This window comes from Polypterus senegalus, chromosome 9 (assembly GCF_016835505.1).
Source record: "Polypterus senegalus isolate Bchr_013 chromosome 9, ASM1683550v1, whole genome shotgun sequence".
Taxonomy (NCBI): domain Eukaryota; kingdom Metazoa; phylum Chordata; class Cladistia; order Polypteriformes; family Polypteridae; genus Polypterus; species Polypterus senegalus.
This window is the reverse complement of record NC_053162.1, coordinates 47,969,140-47,983,308: the sequence shown is the minus strand read 5'-3', so window position 1 is coordinate 47,983,308 and position 14,169 is coordinate 47,969,140. Positions and strand designations below refer to the sequence as shown.

At 34.2% G+C, this 14,169-nt stretch overlaps 1 protein-coding gene across 1 annotated transcript in view; it reads left to right on the top strand.

The window, feature by feature from the left end:
• edc4 (enhancer of mRNA decapping 4) overlaps positions 1 to 14,169 on the top strand; it is a 113,047-nt gene that overhangs the window by 75,344 nt on the left and 23,534 nt on the right. The window contains exons 17-23 of the mRNA XM_039763082.1: positions 1,047 to 1,200; positions 1,349 to 1,803; positions 4,064 to 4,165; positions 5,468 to 5,611; positions 9,013 to 9,052; positions 9,540 to 9,720; positions 11,334 to 11,489. Coding sequence (XP_039619016.1) covers positions 1,047 to 1,200; positions 1,349 to 1,803; positions 4,064 to 4,165; positions 5,468 to 5,611; positions 9,013 to 9,052; positions 9,540 to 9,720; positions 11,334 to 11,489 — 1,232 coding nt within the window. The remainder of the gene's footprint in view (positions 1 to 1,046; positions 1,201 to 1,348; positions 1,804 to 4,063; positions 4,166 to 5,467; positions 5,612 to 9,012; positions 9,053 to 9,539; positions 9,721 to 11,333; positions 11,490 to 14,169) is intronic.

Genomic DNA, 14,169 nt, shown 5'->3' with positions numbered 1-14,169 from the left:
GTAAAGGAATTTAAGGTTTCCTGGCATTACGGCTTTTTTCGTAGGCTCCAGGGATTCTAGCCTTAATAAAGTTTCAAGAACAGTGTTGCAATGATCACATATTCTAATGGTTTCACAGTTTTCTATGGGGCTGAAATCAGGATTTAACTAGGGTATTTGAGGACATTCACTTTTTCGTTGAACTAGTCTTCTGTTACTTTTGTCCTGCTAATATGATTACTGTGCTGCTGAAAGAAAGGTGCTTTTACAGCCTATTACAGGCATGGTAATGCTGCCGCCATATCTTGCTGAAGAGAGATGGAGAGAAAGAAATGGACAATTCAAGTTTTGTAGCATTTTGGATGTAGGCTGAAAGGCTTAATTTTTGGTGCTGTGACCACAAGACCCTTTATCAAAACTTAGCTTTTTGGATGTTGTGCTTTTTAGCAAACACTACACTAGTCTTATGCAGATTAGTTTTTTATAATCGGTTACATTCCTTCTACATTCTAGATAGTACTATGGAGGGTGTAGTTGAGTAATGTGGTCTTTCAAGGTCACTTTTCCAAGGTGGTGCAGCTTCATTTTTTTATTATTGAGCCAACCGTGATCAGAGAGAGAGAACAACATTTTTCATGTATATTTTCCTTCCTTTTATAAATCTGCATTTTTATCACCTGTCATATTTCAGAATTTCTTAGAATTCATTTTATTCTCCTGAGAATATGATGATTTCAGATGTCAGTTGTAAGACAATTGTATTTTTCTCAGAGTTTGAATTGAACTTAGAGCTTCTAGAACAGTGTTATGAATCCATACTTTTCATTTAAAATGTCTTAAGGTTAGAAGAAATGGATTTTTTTTTCCTACTACAGCAGTATTTGAAAACATTTTAGATATTTGGATACTGTAACAGATTTTTCATGTTTTTGACCATATAAGTTTAATTACAAAGAAATGTAAAATCAGACAACTGCAGTGTTTTAACATTGTTACACTGAAAGGGATTTCCAATTTACAAATTTTCCCAAACCACTGCCAAATGAAAATATGTATTTGTCTTGTAGAGCTGGTGATGAACTAACTCTTAGTCCAAAGATGTCGCTTGATAGCAGTGTTACATTGAGCAGCAGCAGCAGTTCATGTTTGCAGGCCAGCCCACGGAACAGTTCTGTTCTTATAACAGGACATTCAGAGACACTACCAACAAAAAATATCCAGGTAATAAAAACAGCTTGATGATTAATTGATTTTTAAATTCCTTGCTACACTTAAATGTAATTGTGAAACAATTAAGGAAAATTAAGTATTGCATACTTTTTCATGTATAATGGTAACATATCAAATGCATATATTTTTCTTCTTGTAGGTTCCATCTTCATCTAATCCACCACTCTTACTAGATTTGCAGTCCATTGAACCGCTCTTAGGGCCTCAAGCATCTCCAACCCGTGAACGATCTCCAGATGTTATTTCTTCTGCTTCCACGGCTATGTCACAAGACATTCCTGAAATAGCTTCAGAAACACTTCTACGGGGAAATTCATCTGGGGAAGTTCTTGAACCAGGCCTTCATTCAGATAGCATGGCATCCGCAGCCTCTGCTCTGCATCTTTTGCCCCCTAGGAACCGACACAATTCAGAGCATAGCCATCACTCTTTGGAAATGGCACCAGTAGAGACGGAGAGACTTTCCACTACTCCTTCACTTTTGGAGGCAGTACTTTCTCAAGAGAATGTTATTGCTGCAGAAAACAGCAGCAGTCAACCATGGCCTGCAGCACCTGATATAACCAGAGAAACTAGGAATAGCATTGCAGAAAGGTTAGTTGTTAAAATAAAATGTACAAAGCTGAATTCAATGAATTAAGAAATTTCATAGTCAAATTTGATTTTAAATATGCAGCATTGTAACAAGAATAATGAAAGTTTTAAAGTATTTATGTGATTTTTGCCTTGTGACAGAGAAAAAAGAAAGGCCTGCACATGGTGTTTATATATTTAGAGAAAGCATATAATAGAGTTCCCAGGCAAGAAATTTGCAAACATATGAGAGAGAAGGGTGTACTTGTGAAGTATGCGAGCATAGTTAAGGATAGGTATAAGGTTGTTTAGAAATAATATGGATTTGCAGTTTGGTTACATCAAAGATCATAATTAAGCCTTATGTTTTTACTTTAGTTGTGGATGTTATTCCTAGGCAAATAATTATTATGCCCAATGGAGCATGATAGTTGCGAATTATATTATGCAATGTGGCATCATTAAGAGTATTGCAGTATGGAAACTGGAGTAGTAAAGAAGAGCTATGGAGAGTATACCCCTTAAAAATAGTAGGAAAAAGGAATAATATCTAAAAATTAAGAGAAGAATAAAATGTAACAGTTAATCTCCAGTGAGAGAGGCTTTGATGGGTAGAAAAGTTAAAATACCTACGATCACTTATTAAAGAGAATGGCAAGCTTGATTTAGAAATAAACTGTAGAATGCATTCAGGCTGGAAAATTCAGAAAAAGGTACCGGGAGTGTTTAGTGACTGAAGAATTAGTGCAAGAGTGAAGGGTAGTGATGTTCTGATAAAGGGTTTTTTTCCCCCTTTTTCTCTATACAGATAACATTAAAATAAAATGCTTCTTATAATTACAAGCTTTTTAATTTCTTCTGTAATGTACTTTTCTGAAACAAAGCTTAATTTAAAAAAAAACAGTATTTTTCACCATTTGTCTAACAAAAATATATATATTCTCACACATTAATTCAATTAATTGATACTGGCACTTACACATTGCTTAAAGGTAAATATACATCTACTTAAAGATTATAATCATTAATTGGACTACGGTTTTTTGCTGTTAAAATATACAAATCATTTTGAGGTGTAATTATATTTATTTCCATGTTAATTAAGCTTCTTACCAGAACTTATACAGTGTGACACACACAAATAATGAACATAGTGCAAACCTTTGAAAAAGCTATAAATTTATCAAATGTTCATAAAATGTTTATGAAGAATTTACGGGACTAACTTGCTTAAACAAGTTTACTGGTAAAATAGAGATGTTGGCGTTGAACTAACAAGCCTAATGTTTACTAATATTAATATCAGATTCTTCTTTATCTCTTCTTTTCTCATTGAAAATGTGAGTTGTTGTATTTAACAAAGCTTACTCATTGTCCAAACATAGACAACAGGAACAAATAAAAAGGTCTGAATTCATTAAAGTTATCCTTTTTTTTGACATGCTTAATTGCACAGGACTCCTGCTCCAAATTTTTTTCTCAGGTTATTCACTTTCTTTAATGTAAAGGCTTATATTCTTGTCTTTACAGCAAGTTTACAGCAAAAATAAAAAGATGTGAGCTTGCTCAACCACCATAATACTTTGAGTAATAAGAGCATTGAAACTAAATTACTATAAAGCTTAGAAAAACAGATGCTGAAAAAAAATCTTTTTTGTGATTGGCCAATTTACAGATCACTGAGTCTTTTGTAAAAACAATTGGCTGATTTAGATCAGAAGCCAAACAATTGAAACAATAGTAGTTAAGAGTAAAATATAAAGTAGTGGTGAAACCAGTTTTATTGTATGATTTAGAAACCTTGTGAGTATAAAAACAAAACAAGTGCAGGAAAGGAAACTGAATACTATATAAATAAGAATGTTGTGTTGTATGTGTGGAGTAACATAGCTTGATAAGATCAGTAATCAAAGAATCAGAAGTAGGGGTACACATGGGGAAATCCCAAATATACAGGAAAAAAGATTAAAGTGCTATGGAATTAGAATGAGAAGAAATGTAAAGTGAATAGGAACGAAAGGGTATCAGCCTGAGTAAGTATAAAACATAACAGTGGAATAGGTTTGTTCAATATAGCAAAACCACATGAAAGTGGGAAAAGCTTAAGAAAAAAAATGAAAGCATTAAAACGTAAATTTGGCCATTTTGAATTTTTTATGGTTAAATGCGATCTTGCACTATTTTTTTTTTTTTTTTTTTTTTTTTTTACATTTAACCGCTATAGTCTTGCAAGAAATATCTTTGATTTGCTTCATTTTTAAACTTTTTTTTTTTTTTACAGCTCCAGAGAGGAAGTGAAAGAAAAACACAAAACTTCCCCTTTCCATCGTCATCCATATCACCTTCACCAACATGATAGCCAGGATGCAAGTGCAGAGCAGAGGTATGCTATTGATAGTTGGGACAGTATTATGAAATTGACCTTGTCTTTTGTTTGCAATGGTGTTAGCATCTCATTCTTGAGATTTTTATCAAAATCAAAACAAAAATTTATTTTGAGAAAACTGTATTTGCATGCTGATATACACTGTATATTTTTTTGCTTGCCCCTTTTAATCCTTGGCAACTGCTAAATACAAACCAAGTTCGTACTCCAAAGATTTGAGTTCAAAAAGGATAAAGTAATTCTCTTATGGGTTTTGCATTGTCTATTGGTTTAACTAATACGAAGAAATACATTATCTTGTTTTCATTTAGGTGCTAATCAGGCTCTTCCCAGTAGTTAATGTGTGCATGTAATAAAGATTTTACCTGATTGGCACTATAATAGATACCATCTATGGGAAAAAGTTTTGGAGTAATGATAAGGTTATTGAAGAGATGGCTGTTACTGACTGGCACAGAATGGTAGAAAAAGTGGGTATGCTCTTGTTTGTTGCTGGCACAAGGCTGTTGACAAAGATCATGGAGAAAATTGAGGAGTTGATCAAATATATCTAACATAATTATATTCAAACAATACTTTAATGAATTGCTAGCAATAAGAACAAATGTTTGGCTAAACCTTTTGTGCATCATACATATAAACATCTTGACCCTACTCCCATTTTCTTAGGCTTTACTTAGCTTATTAGCATACTCATTTTTCACTTTTGAAATGGTTAACATTTCAGGTAAGGACAGGCTTAATTATGTGGAGTGGATAATAGTAAATTGTATTATAGGTAGGATGGAAATGTTGCATGATCTTTAATTTTTCATAAATGATTGATATTTTGCACATTGTTGTCTAATGACCATGTCAGTTAAAATACAGGGTTGTTGATTTTCCTAGTCAGTGCATAAAACATTCTTTCTGATAATTAGTCACTTAACCTTAATGTGCTCCTGCTGTGTAAAGAGAATGAAAGTTGTAGAATAGTTGTACTTTAGCTGAATGTACATTGGTTCTGTTAAAAAGTTGATCGGTGATTTCCAAGAGCTTCATTTCAATAAATCACATGAAATTTGTATGATTTTAATAGTTTTAGAAAATTTAAGCCAAATTGTATAATATACCACTTTTAGGTACCCTATTATATTTGTTAATTTACTCATACTGTTTATAAAATTCATATTTCTGTTCTAAGTTTTTTCTGCAAAAATATTTAAAGAATATAAAATACAGCTTTGTTGCATGACCTGTACTGAGTATTTTTAAATATTGTAAAGGACATGCTTAAATCACATACAATCTCTGTCACAGTGATCATGATGATGAAGTAGCCAGTCTTGCCTGTTCATCTGGGAATTATGGATCTAAATCCACTCACAGACTGCCTGTAAAGGAATGGAAGGTCTCACCACGAGGTTCTCCAAAATTAAAGAAGAAGAGCAAAAAGGATGATGGGTGGGTTTAAGATCAGATAACGAAGCCCTTGATTTTAAAATTCTTACCTGACAATTTACATTAAGTGCTTCTGCTTTAAATGCCTAATGCTGAGATTTACGAAAACAAATTACATTTGTAATTTACATGTGTTCCTCTTAAGTAAAATGGAATGCCTATCTTCAGTCAAATTTATGCTGTTGATAATAACATACCCACCAAACTCCTACTAACATTAACATTTTTCTTAGATAATGTAAACGGTTTATTAGGGGCTGGTGCACCGCAAGTTTTGTCCATCTTCTTTATTGTTGATCAAATTCTTTTTATTATTATTCTGCTGTCTTAAAGAAGTACCTCGGCCAGAATGGGGGAAGCAACTAATGCATAAAAAGACACATGCAAATATGTGGTTGTCCATATATTATATTTATCTGCCTTAAATTTGGTTCAAAAAGCATTTGACACAAGTCTCTGTGCTGGAGTTAAAATTCTGTGAGAGACAAACAAAGTAGCTTTTTTTTTTTAAATTATATAAATTTACCCTTTTCTGGACAAAGTACATACAGAAAAGACATGATTAGGTGAAGTTTTTAATTCAGCTTTTCAGTATTCTTTATTCCGTTGAAACTTTATAACTGAGATGGCACCATACTCTTTCTTGAAATTACTTTGAGTAACGCAATTAACTAACTCAATAAATAGCCACTAACTGAATAAAATAAAGTAGATTTTCTATGCAAATGTCACCCAGCTGCTAATGAGGTATGCATAAACTAGGCCACAACACCTCCGTGTTGGACTGAAATGTAGTGCAGGGTAAGGTGTTTCTGAGATCACCCATATCATCCACTCCCCTGCTTAGCCGTTTAATGAAACCCCTAAGTAAAATCTCCCATAATCCCCCAATTTACAGTATTTATTAAAGAATAACAAAAATTTTAAATTAAAATGTTAAAATGCAGAATCTAAGTAATAGAAAAATAATATTCTTACAAGGGTTTAGCAGTGATGACACATTAAGGCCTTCCTCACTATCTTCAAATGTTGCTAATTTCATTCCATTTTTACAACAAAAAAATTTACAGAATTGTTTGGATCCTCCTGTTTATTTCACTTTTGTTCAACCCTGGACTTTCTCCACCCAGATTACATTAACATAAAGAATTTCATTTTTGTAGATAACAACCTATCTAACATAAGATTAAAATATTCTGCCTTTGCTTCAATAATACTTAGTTACTTCTGATTACATGTATCAAGTTTCACACTTCTTTTTATTTAAACAGCACTTCTAAAAATTAAAATGTAATAATATTTTAAGGCATAATATGAGTATTAAAGCAGTTCAGTTTTTATCCAGCCCTACACAGGAAACTAAAAAAACTGCTTAGTTCATGTTTTTCAAGCTACTTACTACAAAAAGTTACTGTATTGCTCAGTTTTAAGCATTTATAAGGGAACTTCTAAAACCTCTGAAGTTCAGAAAATGACCAGAGTTGTGCCATTCTCATTTTACCAGTAGTCCATTATGTACTTTGCAATTGCTCTAAAGTGTCAATGACACTTTTACAAACAGTTTTTTTTAAATTTACTATCAGTGGTAAAGTCTATATCTGGCCCAATTTGGATTTTAGGCCAACCTTTTGCCAGTGGACCAGGGTGGTGTGGTTTCTAAACACTGTCTCAGCCCATCCACTAATGTATCACATTTTATTAAATTTTGTAATGTGGATTAAATATACGAGAGCCAGCAACTATAGAATGCAAAACTAGGTTCAGTACTAAGTGGATACTACTTGGGGGTGCAATTTCAAATCACAACTATCTGTTTATACTAGAATGGTTTAGTTTAGACCCATGCTGAACCGAAAAAGGAAAATGTGTGTATTCACTCTAGGGGTGATAAATGTGCTTTAGGTAGTCATTTGAAGTAATCTTTTCATTACACAATACAAAATGTCAATTCCTCAGAACGTAGTTAGAGATAATACAGTAATATGTTGTTTGTAATAACTCTCTAAGCAGTCAGCTTGGCCTACTTTAGGTTTCAAGGTTGCCAATTCAGACCCACCTTCGTACTCAACATGCTACCTTAAAGGAATATTTAACCCAAAAATGATATTTTTATTTGTTTCTTGCCCCGTCCTAGTGATGGTTAAGAAAAAAAAAATGAAAAGTGTAATGGAGAGAAACGAGTTTGATATATTATAAACCAATACTGACCAATGCTCTACAACGGCAAACAATGCAAAACATATCCATGGGAAAAAAGAACAAAAAAAAAATCTCCTGTTAATCTTGTCACATAATCCACATGTCAGTCATCCATTCACATGCTGAAAACATGCAAAACCCTGCTTTTATGCAAAAATATTTTAAATATATACTTCTGTAAAAAATACATATCATAAACATGAAACTAAGGCTTAAGGGATTGCCTCTTTGAATTGAAGATCTGCCTGTCCCCGTCATTCATTGTTCAAGAGTCCTGTCTTCAGTTGAGATGGAAAAAACTTTTTTCAGCCATTACTACAAACTACATGGGTAAGTAATGTATGGAAAAATAATATTTTTGAGAGGCGTTTTGTTTTAGCCAAATCTTTTAACATTGATTAGCACTGTTTGTTAAAACATAAATACAGGTAAATTAATTTTATTAAAGTTCTGTGCTTGAAACGGAAATGTTATAGAAAGATTAACGTGGTGTTGGTTATTTCTTTTTACAGGCCCAGAAGAAAGACAAGACTATTGATTGATGTTTAATAAAATGTTTTGTAGCAGACTTGGTTTTATTGACAGTTTAACTTTTTTAGCACTTTTGTTCTTGGTCATTTTTTTAGGGGGTTGTGGTTTTTACAGGCTTCTATTGTAGCTTGATTCCATTTCTTCACTCATATGTGACGCACATTCGAAATATTTGGTTAACTGTAAAAAGCAAAAAAAACCTGGAACCAGAACTTCTCAGGTTGAATTTATGTGGTAATAAGTGTGATTGAGACATGTGATTTTAGTGTAAGCTGTGTCTGAATGCTTTAATCAGAATTGTCTGGAAATGTACAGTCCCCAATGAATTTTACGCCAGTATTTATGGCATAGCCATTGTCATATCTTCGCATTAAAAATGATGGCAAATTACAGTGCTGACTCTGTGTGCCAATGGAAAGAAAATGAGACAGCATTTGCGGATACTGCCTCCATCCAGTACTACTTGTTTTTCTAATCCAAATGGCATGCTTTAATGTTGTATTTTCAATAGTTTTGCAGACAGACGTTGACATAAATGATCAAATGTATGCCTTGTTCCAAAATTGTGATACCATTGTTTGCAGCTGCTAACAGTTTTATGATAAAGATATTTAGATTGCAACACATGAATTATCCAATGTAATTTTAAGAAAAGTATTTATTTTATTTCTCAGGGATGCATTACTTATAAGATCCTCGGATTATGTGCACCAGGTATGTTTCCTTGTGTCCTTTTTTTGTTTTTAAATCTGTATTTTGATTTAGTAGTGTGCTTTTCATGTGAAATTTACCTTCAGAGAGAGCAAGAGGTTTGTTCTTTTTGCTTGATGGATCTCTTTGTTTTGGTTTAGTTATAATTCTCAGTTTTGCTGTCTTTGATATCAAACTTATAGTTATCCAAGTATGATCATTTAAAACCTGTATAATATATAAGTAAAAAGCAGAAATTCTTACCATCTTATGTTGTATTTTATACCTAGATATGCATTGTTTTTATGTCTTTTTTCAGGTAATAAGCTTAAGGTTTTGTTATCATTAAATGGTATTTTTCTGTTAACCTTTTTCTGCAGGGAGGTATAACATGACTGTATACATCATGCATTAAGACGTGTCTAAAATTTATGGCAATTTTTGCATTCTATAGCATGGAAATTGCTGCTTAAGGGGGTAAAATGTACATAATGCTTGTTTTGTGCTGTAGGTGAACCCAGAAGTTCAAGAAGAGCTATTGTCACTAGTACGGACACAGCAGAGAGAGATTGCAGAGCTGAAACAGAGCCAACTTGACCTGATGCAGAGACTCACTAACCACATGGACTCTATCCAAGGCTCCATCCTGGGGCACGTAGAACATATGATGGTAACACAACAAGAACAAGAGCGTATCCTTCAGCCAGCTGCTAGATGGCATAGTGTTGATTTCTTATTATCATTATTGGATTTCTGTTGATACAGCCTTGACAAAAGTTAAAACTGGAGAACATTTGCAAAAAAATTTCACTAATGGAGATTAATTTCTTGGTGAAAGCAAAATCAAACCTTTAATGTAGTGTCTGATTTTTTTTAATGTTTTGCCTACATTATGTAAAATAGATTAAAAAATTATTTAGCATCCTTTAGCTTTTTAATGTGCATTTTTTTAAACAAAACATTCTGACATTAACACTCACTAATACTTTATTTTTGATGTAACATATCCAGCAGCTGATTAAATAAAATCAAAATATCAGGGGATCTGTCATTAACCCAGCAGGATTTGTGTTGACAGGTTGAATCAGTTATATAATGCTGCAATCTGCTGTTGCTCTTGGCTTATACAACAAGGATGTGGCAGATGCTGTGAGGCATTGTAAATAGGTCCTTTGCCCATAAGGATTCTGCAGTAACATGTATTTTGCACATTCTTCCCCTCCTATATCATGTTTTCCGTATTTTACGTGTATTAGTAATTTTCAAATTGGTATAAATTATGAATCTATTCCATGCTAGCAATAGCATTTATTTTGTATACTGTTAATGTCAATAATTTTAAAACAAAAGTTATTAATTATAGTAGAGGTTATTATTCTGGCTTTGTCATATAAAACTTTTTTGAAAATCCTATGAATAAATTTAAATTTTTTTAAAGTTTCATTAACAATTGAGAAAATATGACTAAGAAGACTAATTTATTGACATTTCAAACATCCATCACTTTGTATCATGTTCTACTTGTGGACACAAAGAATTGGCCCTTTTTTGGTTTTAATTCTAAAGATGCATTAATGTTTGTTAGAATAGTTCTGTTTTTCTTCAGCTTATGTTAAGTCTTAATTTTCCAAGATACCAAGTGCTATCTCTCTCTCTCATTTTCTTTTGAGCAAATGCGTTTTTCATACCATTTAGATTCGCCAGTCTAAATTTAATAAGGTAACTGTTATATATACCTTTGCTTACACAAATTCTTCCCTCAATAGCAATTTAACAGGTAACATGAAAGCTGGTACTGTGAGTCTGCATTTTACTTACTACAGTTCTAAGTTATAATAGTGAAACTAACAGGGTTTATTGAACATTTAAGCTCTTGAAATTTGTAAGAATGTGTTTTATTATTAGTGTATCACTGCCAATGTGTTTTCAGTATTATAGAGTTTTATAGATAACTGGTAATACTTATTTTTTTCTGAAGCAACTTGATATCTGTTATTTACTGGATGTATTCATTTTTTGTGTGATACTTATATGAGCAGTTACTAGTATTATGAAAAATCAATGTGCTACTTTGAAAGAGACAGGTTCATATCTTTAATTATCTCATTATTTTACACTAGTATCTTGCCCTTTATAAACCTTTTCTTTTTAAAGACAATGGAGAAGACCAAATGTTATATAGTGAGGCAAACTAATTTTGAATTTCATTCTTATGAAATAGAGCAGTGTTTCTTTTTTGATTTTTTTTTTTAAGCCTGGAGCTATTCAATTTGACAATGTTAGAGTTCCTTTATGAGACATTCAGAAAGACGAATAGAACGAATATTAGCTGATGGACATGAACGAAACCGGCAGATACAAGAACATCTGTCCCAGCATCTTTCTCAGACCCTATCAAACACCTTGTCAAATCGTCTGGATAAGGCTGTCCGGGAGGAACTCAAGAAGACTGTATCTCAATGTAAGTTATTGCAAGTTACTTAAATTGACTTGATACATTGTTTAGAATGCTGTTCCTCTATTTATAAGCAAAGCAAATTGTTCAGTATATTCTTTTAAAAACATTTACAAACACTAACAACCATTATAGTCAATATTAAAGTTAGTATGCCTTGTTAATTGATTTTAGGAACATTTATTATTTAAAGGAGTTGATTGACATCTTTTTAAGTGGCTTAGACAGGCACTATTATCTTACAGGCCACTGCTTTTGTTTTTAATCTGGCCTGCTTGGTTTTCACTTGCGGTGTTCTCTATGAAACAAGGATGCTGTATTTTTTGAGGTAACTGATTAAAAAACTTTTGTTTTGGGATATGGTGCCTGTGCTGGGCCTTTTGACTCGCCAAAGTCTGAAACAAGTTTCCGCCAACCTTCAAGGCCCTTAAACATAAAAAAAATAAACTTGCAGGCTAGTGCATAAGCACTTTAAATATATAAATGTTTTTTAAATGGCATTTAAATTTATATATTAAGACTTAGGAATATTCTAGATGATCAGGGTAAAAGCAAGCTGTATTGTGTTAGCTAGTTTGAACTATACACGTGTTTAAGAATTGATTATCAAAGCTGCCATCTGCATTCATCTTCAGTGGCTTAGACCCTGTGCTGGTAAGCCAGAATGTATGCGGCTGTGTGTCACTGCCGAACGATGCAGCTGCCTGTACTCGCAGGCTGTTACTTCGGCATGTATACATATATTCTAGATAGCATTTAAGTTCATATGTTAATGCTTCATCATGAATCAATATATTAATTAAGGTAAACAAAACATGTATCAGCTGGCTTTGAGCAGAATAAGAATTTAGGGGTTAATTAATAAGGCTTTAGCACTGCGCTGGCCGACTCAAGGCCGCTTGCCTGTTTCCAGCTTCAGCAGTTTAGCCCTTATCAATGAAGTTGCATGCTGCGCTTTCTAGCACAACTGCCTATGATTTTAGTCTTAAGGGATGTTGGTGCAACAAGCAATTATTAATTGAACAAGTTCAGTTTCTCATATGTGAGTCACCCCGTTTCCATCTTATTGATGAGGACTGATCAATTAAAAGGCCTCCAATTTGTATTAGATTAAGATTATGAATGTGAGAAATGTAAAACATGATCAAGTAATGGTCATCTCCGGGCCAGGCGACAAGTATGACTTTCAAGTCCTAATGGTTGTTATGAAAAGCCTGATGATTATTAGGGGAAAGAAGTTTACAAGGCGAGGTAATTGTTATGAAAACAGGTGCAGCACAAGGTCATTATTATAAAGAAAATATGTAAAGTGGATGATGAGAAATATATACAAAACAGGAATGTTTTGTGATTAGAACTGAAATTTAAACAAGATGCTCCCAATCCTCAGGGCTCAGTTCATGAACTGAGAAGGGTTTGTGTGCTCTGCAATAAAGTCTAAATTCTGACTGCCTTTCTGAAGACTCTGCTCATTTGTTTTGGAGAATTTCTCCACAACAGCAGCAGTCCATATCCTCAAACACCAAAAACAAAGACATGGACATGAGTTCTAAAGTGAAGAAAGGGTTTTTGTTGTGTGAAACTCGTACTGCTAAAGTTTCTTCCACCACCACACTTTTACACTAGGCAACTCTGTCATCTCTCCTTTGCTCCTCCAACAAGAATTGTCCTCCTACGAACTCTGGCTCCTTATGTTGAGTCAGGAAGCTCCTTTTATGTAAAACCTTGGAGCACATCCGGTGTCCTGGAACTGTGGTTCCGGAGTACTTCTGGGTAAGACTGGAGCTCAACAAAGTAGGGCTGTCTAATTCCTCAGCACCCTCTGGCAAAACCCACAGAACCCAACAGGACTGGGCCAACAAACTATAGTTCCCAATGCACCCTGTGGGAATCCATAGTGGTGCTATAACCCGGGGAGCTGCCACCTAGCGTTTTGAGGGAGACAATGCCCTGGCCACATTGTCTTTCCCTGTCCTCAAAAAAATTAAAGGAACACTTTTTAATCCAAGTATAGCATCAAGTCATTGAAACTTCTGGGATATTGGTCTGGTCAGTTAAGTAGCAGACGGGTTTGTTAATCAGGTTCAGCTGCTTTGGTGTTAATGAAATTAACAACAGGTGTACTAGAGGGGCAACAATGAGACAACCCCAGTACAGGAATGATTTAACAGGTGGAGGCCAATGACATTTTTTCCCTCCTCATTTTTTCTATTTTTTCACTAGTTTTGCATTTGGCTACAGTCGGTGTCACTACTGGTAGCATGAGGTGATACCTGGACCGTACAGAGGTTGCACAGGTAGTCCAACTTTTCCAGGATGGCACATCAATATGTGCCATTGCCAGAAGGTTTACTGTGTCTCTCAGCACAGTCTCTAGGGCATATAGGAGATTCTACGAGACAGGCAGTTACTCTAGGAGAGCGGGACAGGGCCCTATAAAGTCTGTAACCCATCAGCAGGACTGGTGTCTGCTCCTTTGGGCAAGGAGGAACAGGATGTGCCCTGCCAGAGCTCTACAAAATAACCTCCATCAGGCCACTGATGTGAATGTCTCTGACCAAACAATCAGAAACAGACTTCATGAGTGTGGCTTGAGGGCCCGACATCCTCTAGTGGGCCCTGTGCTGACTGCCCAGCACTGTGGAGCTCAATTTGGCATTTGCCATAAAATACTAGAATTACCGCT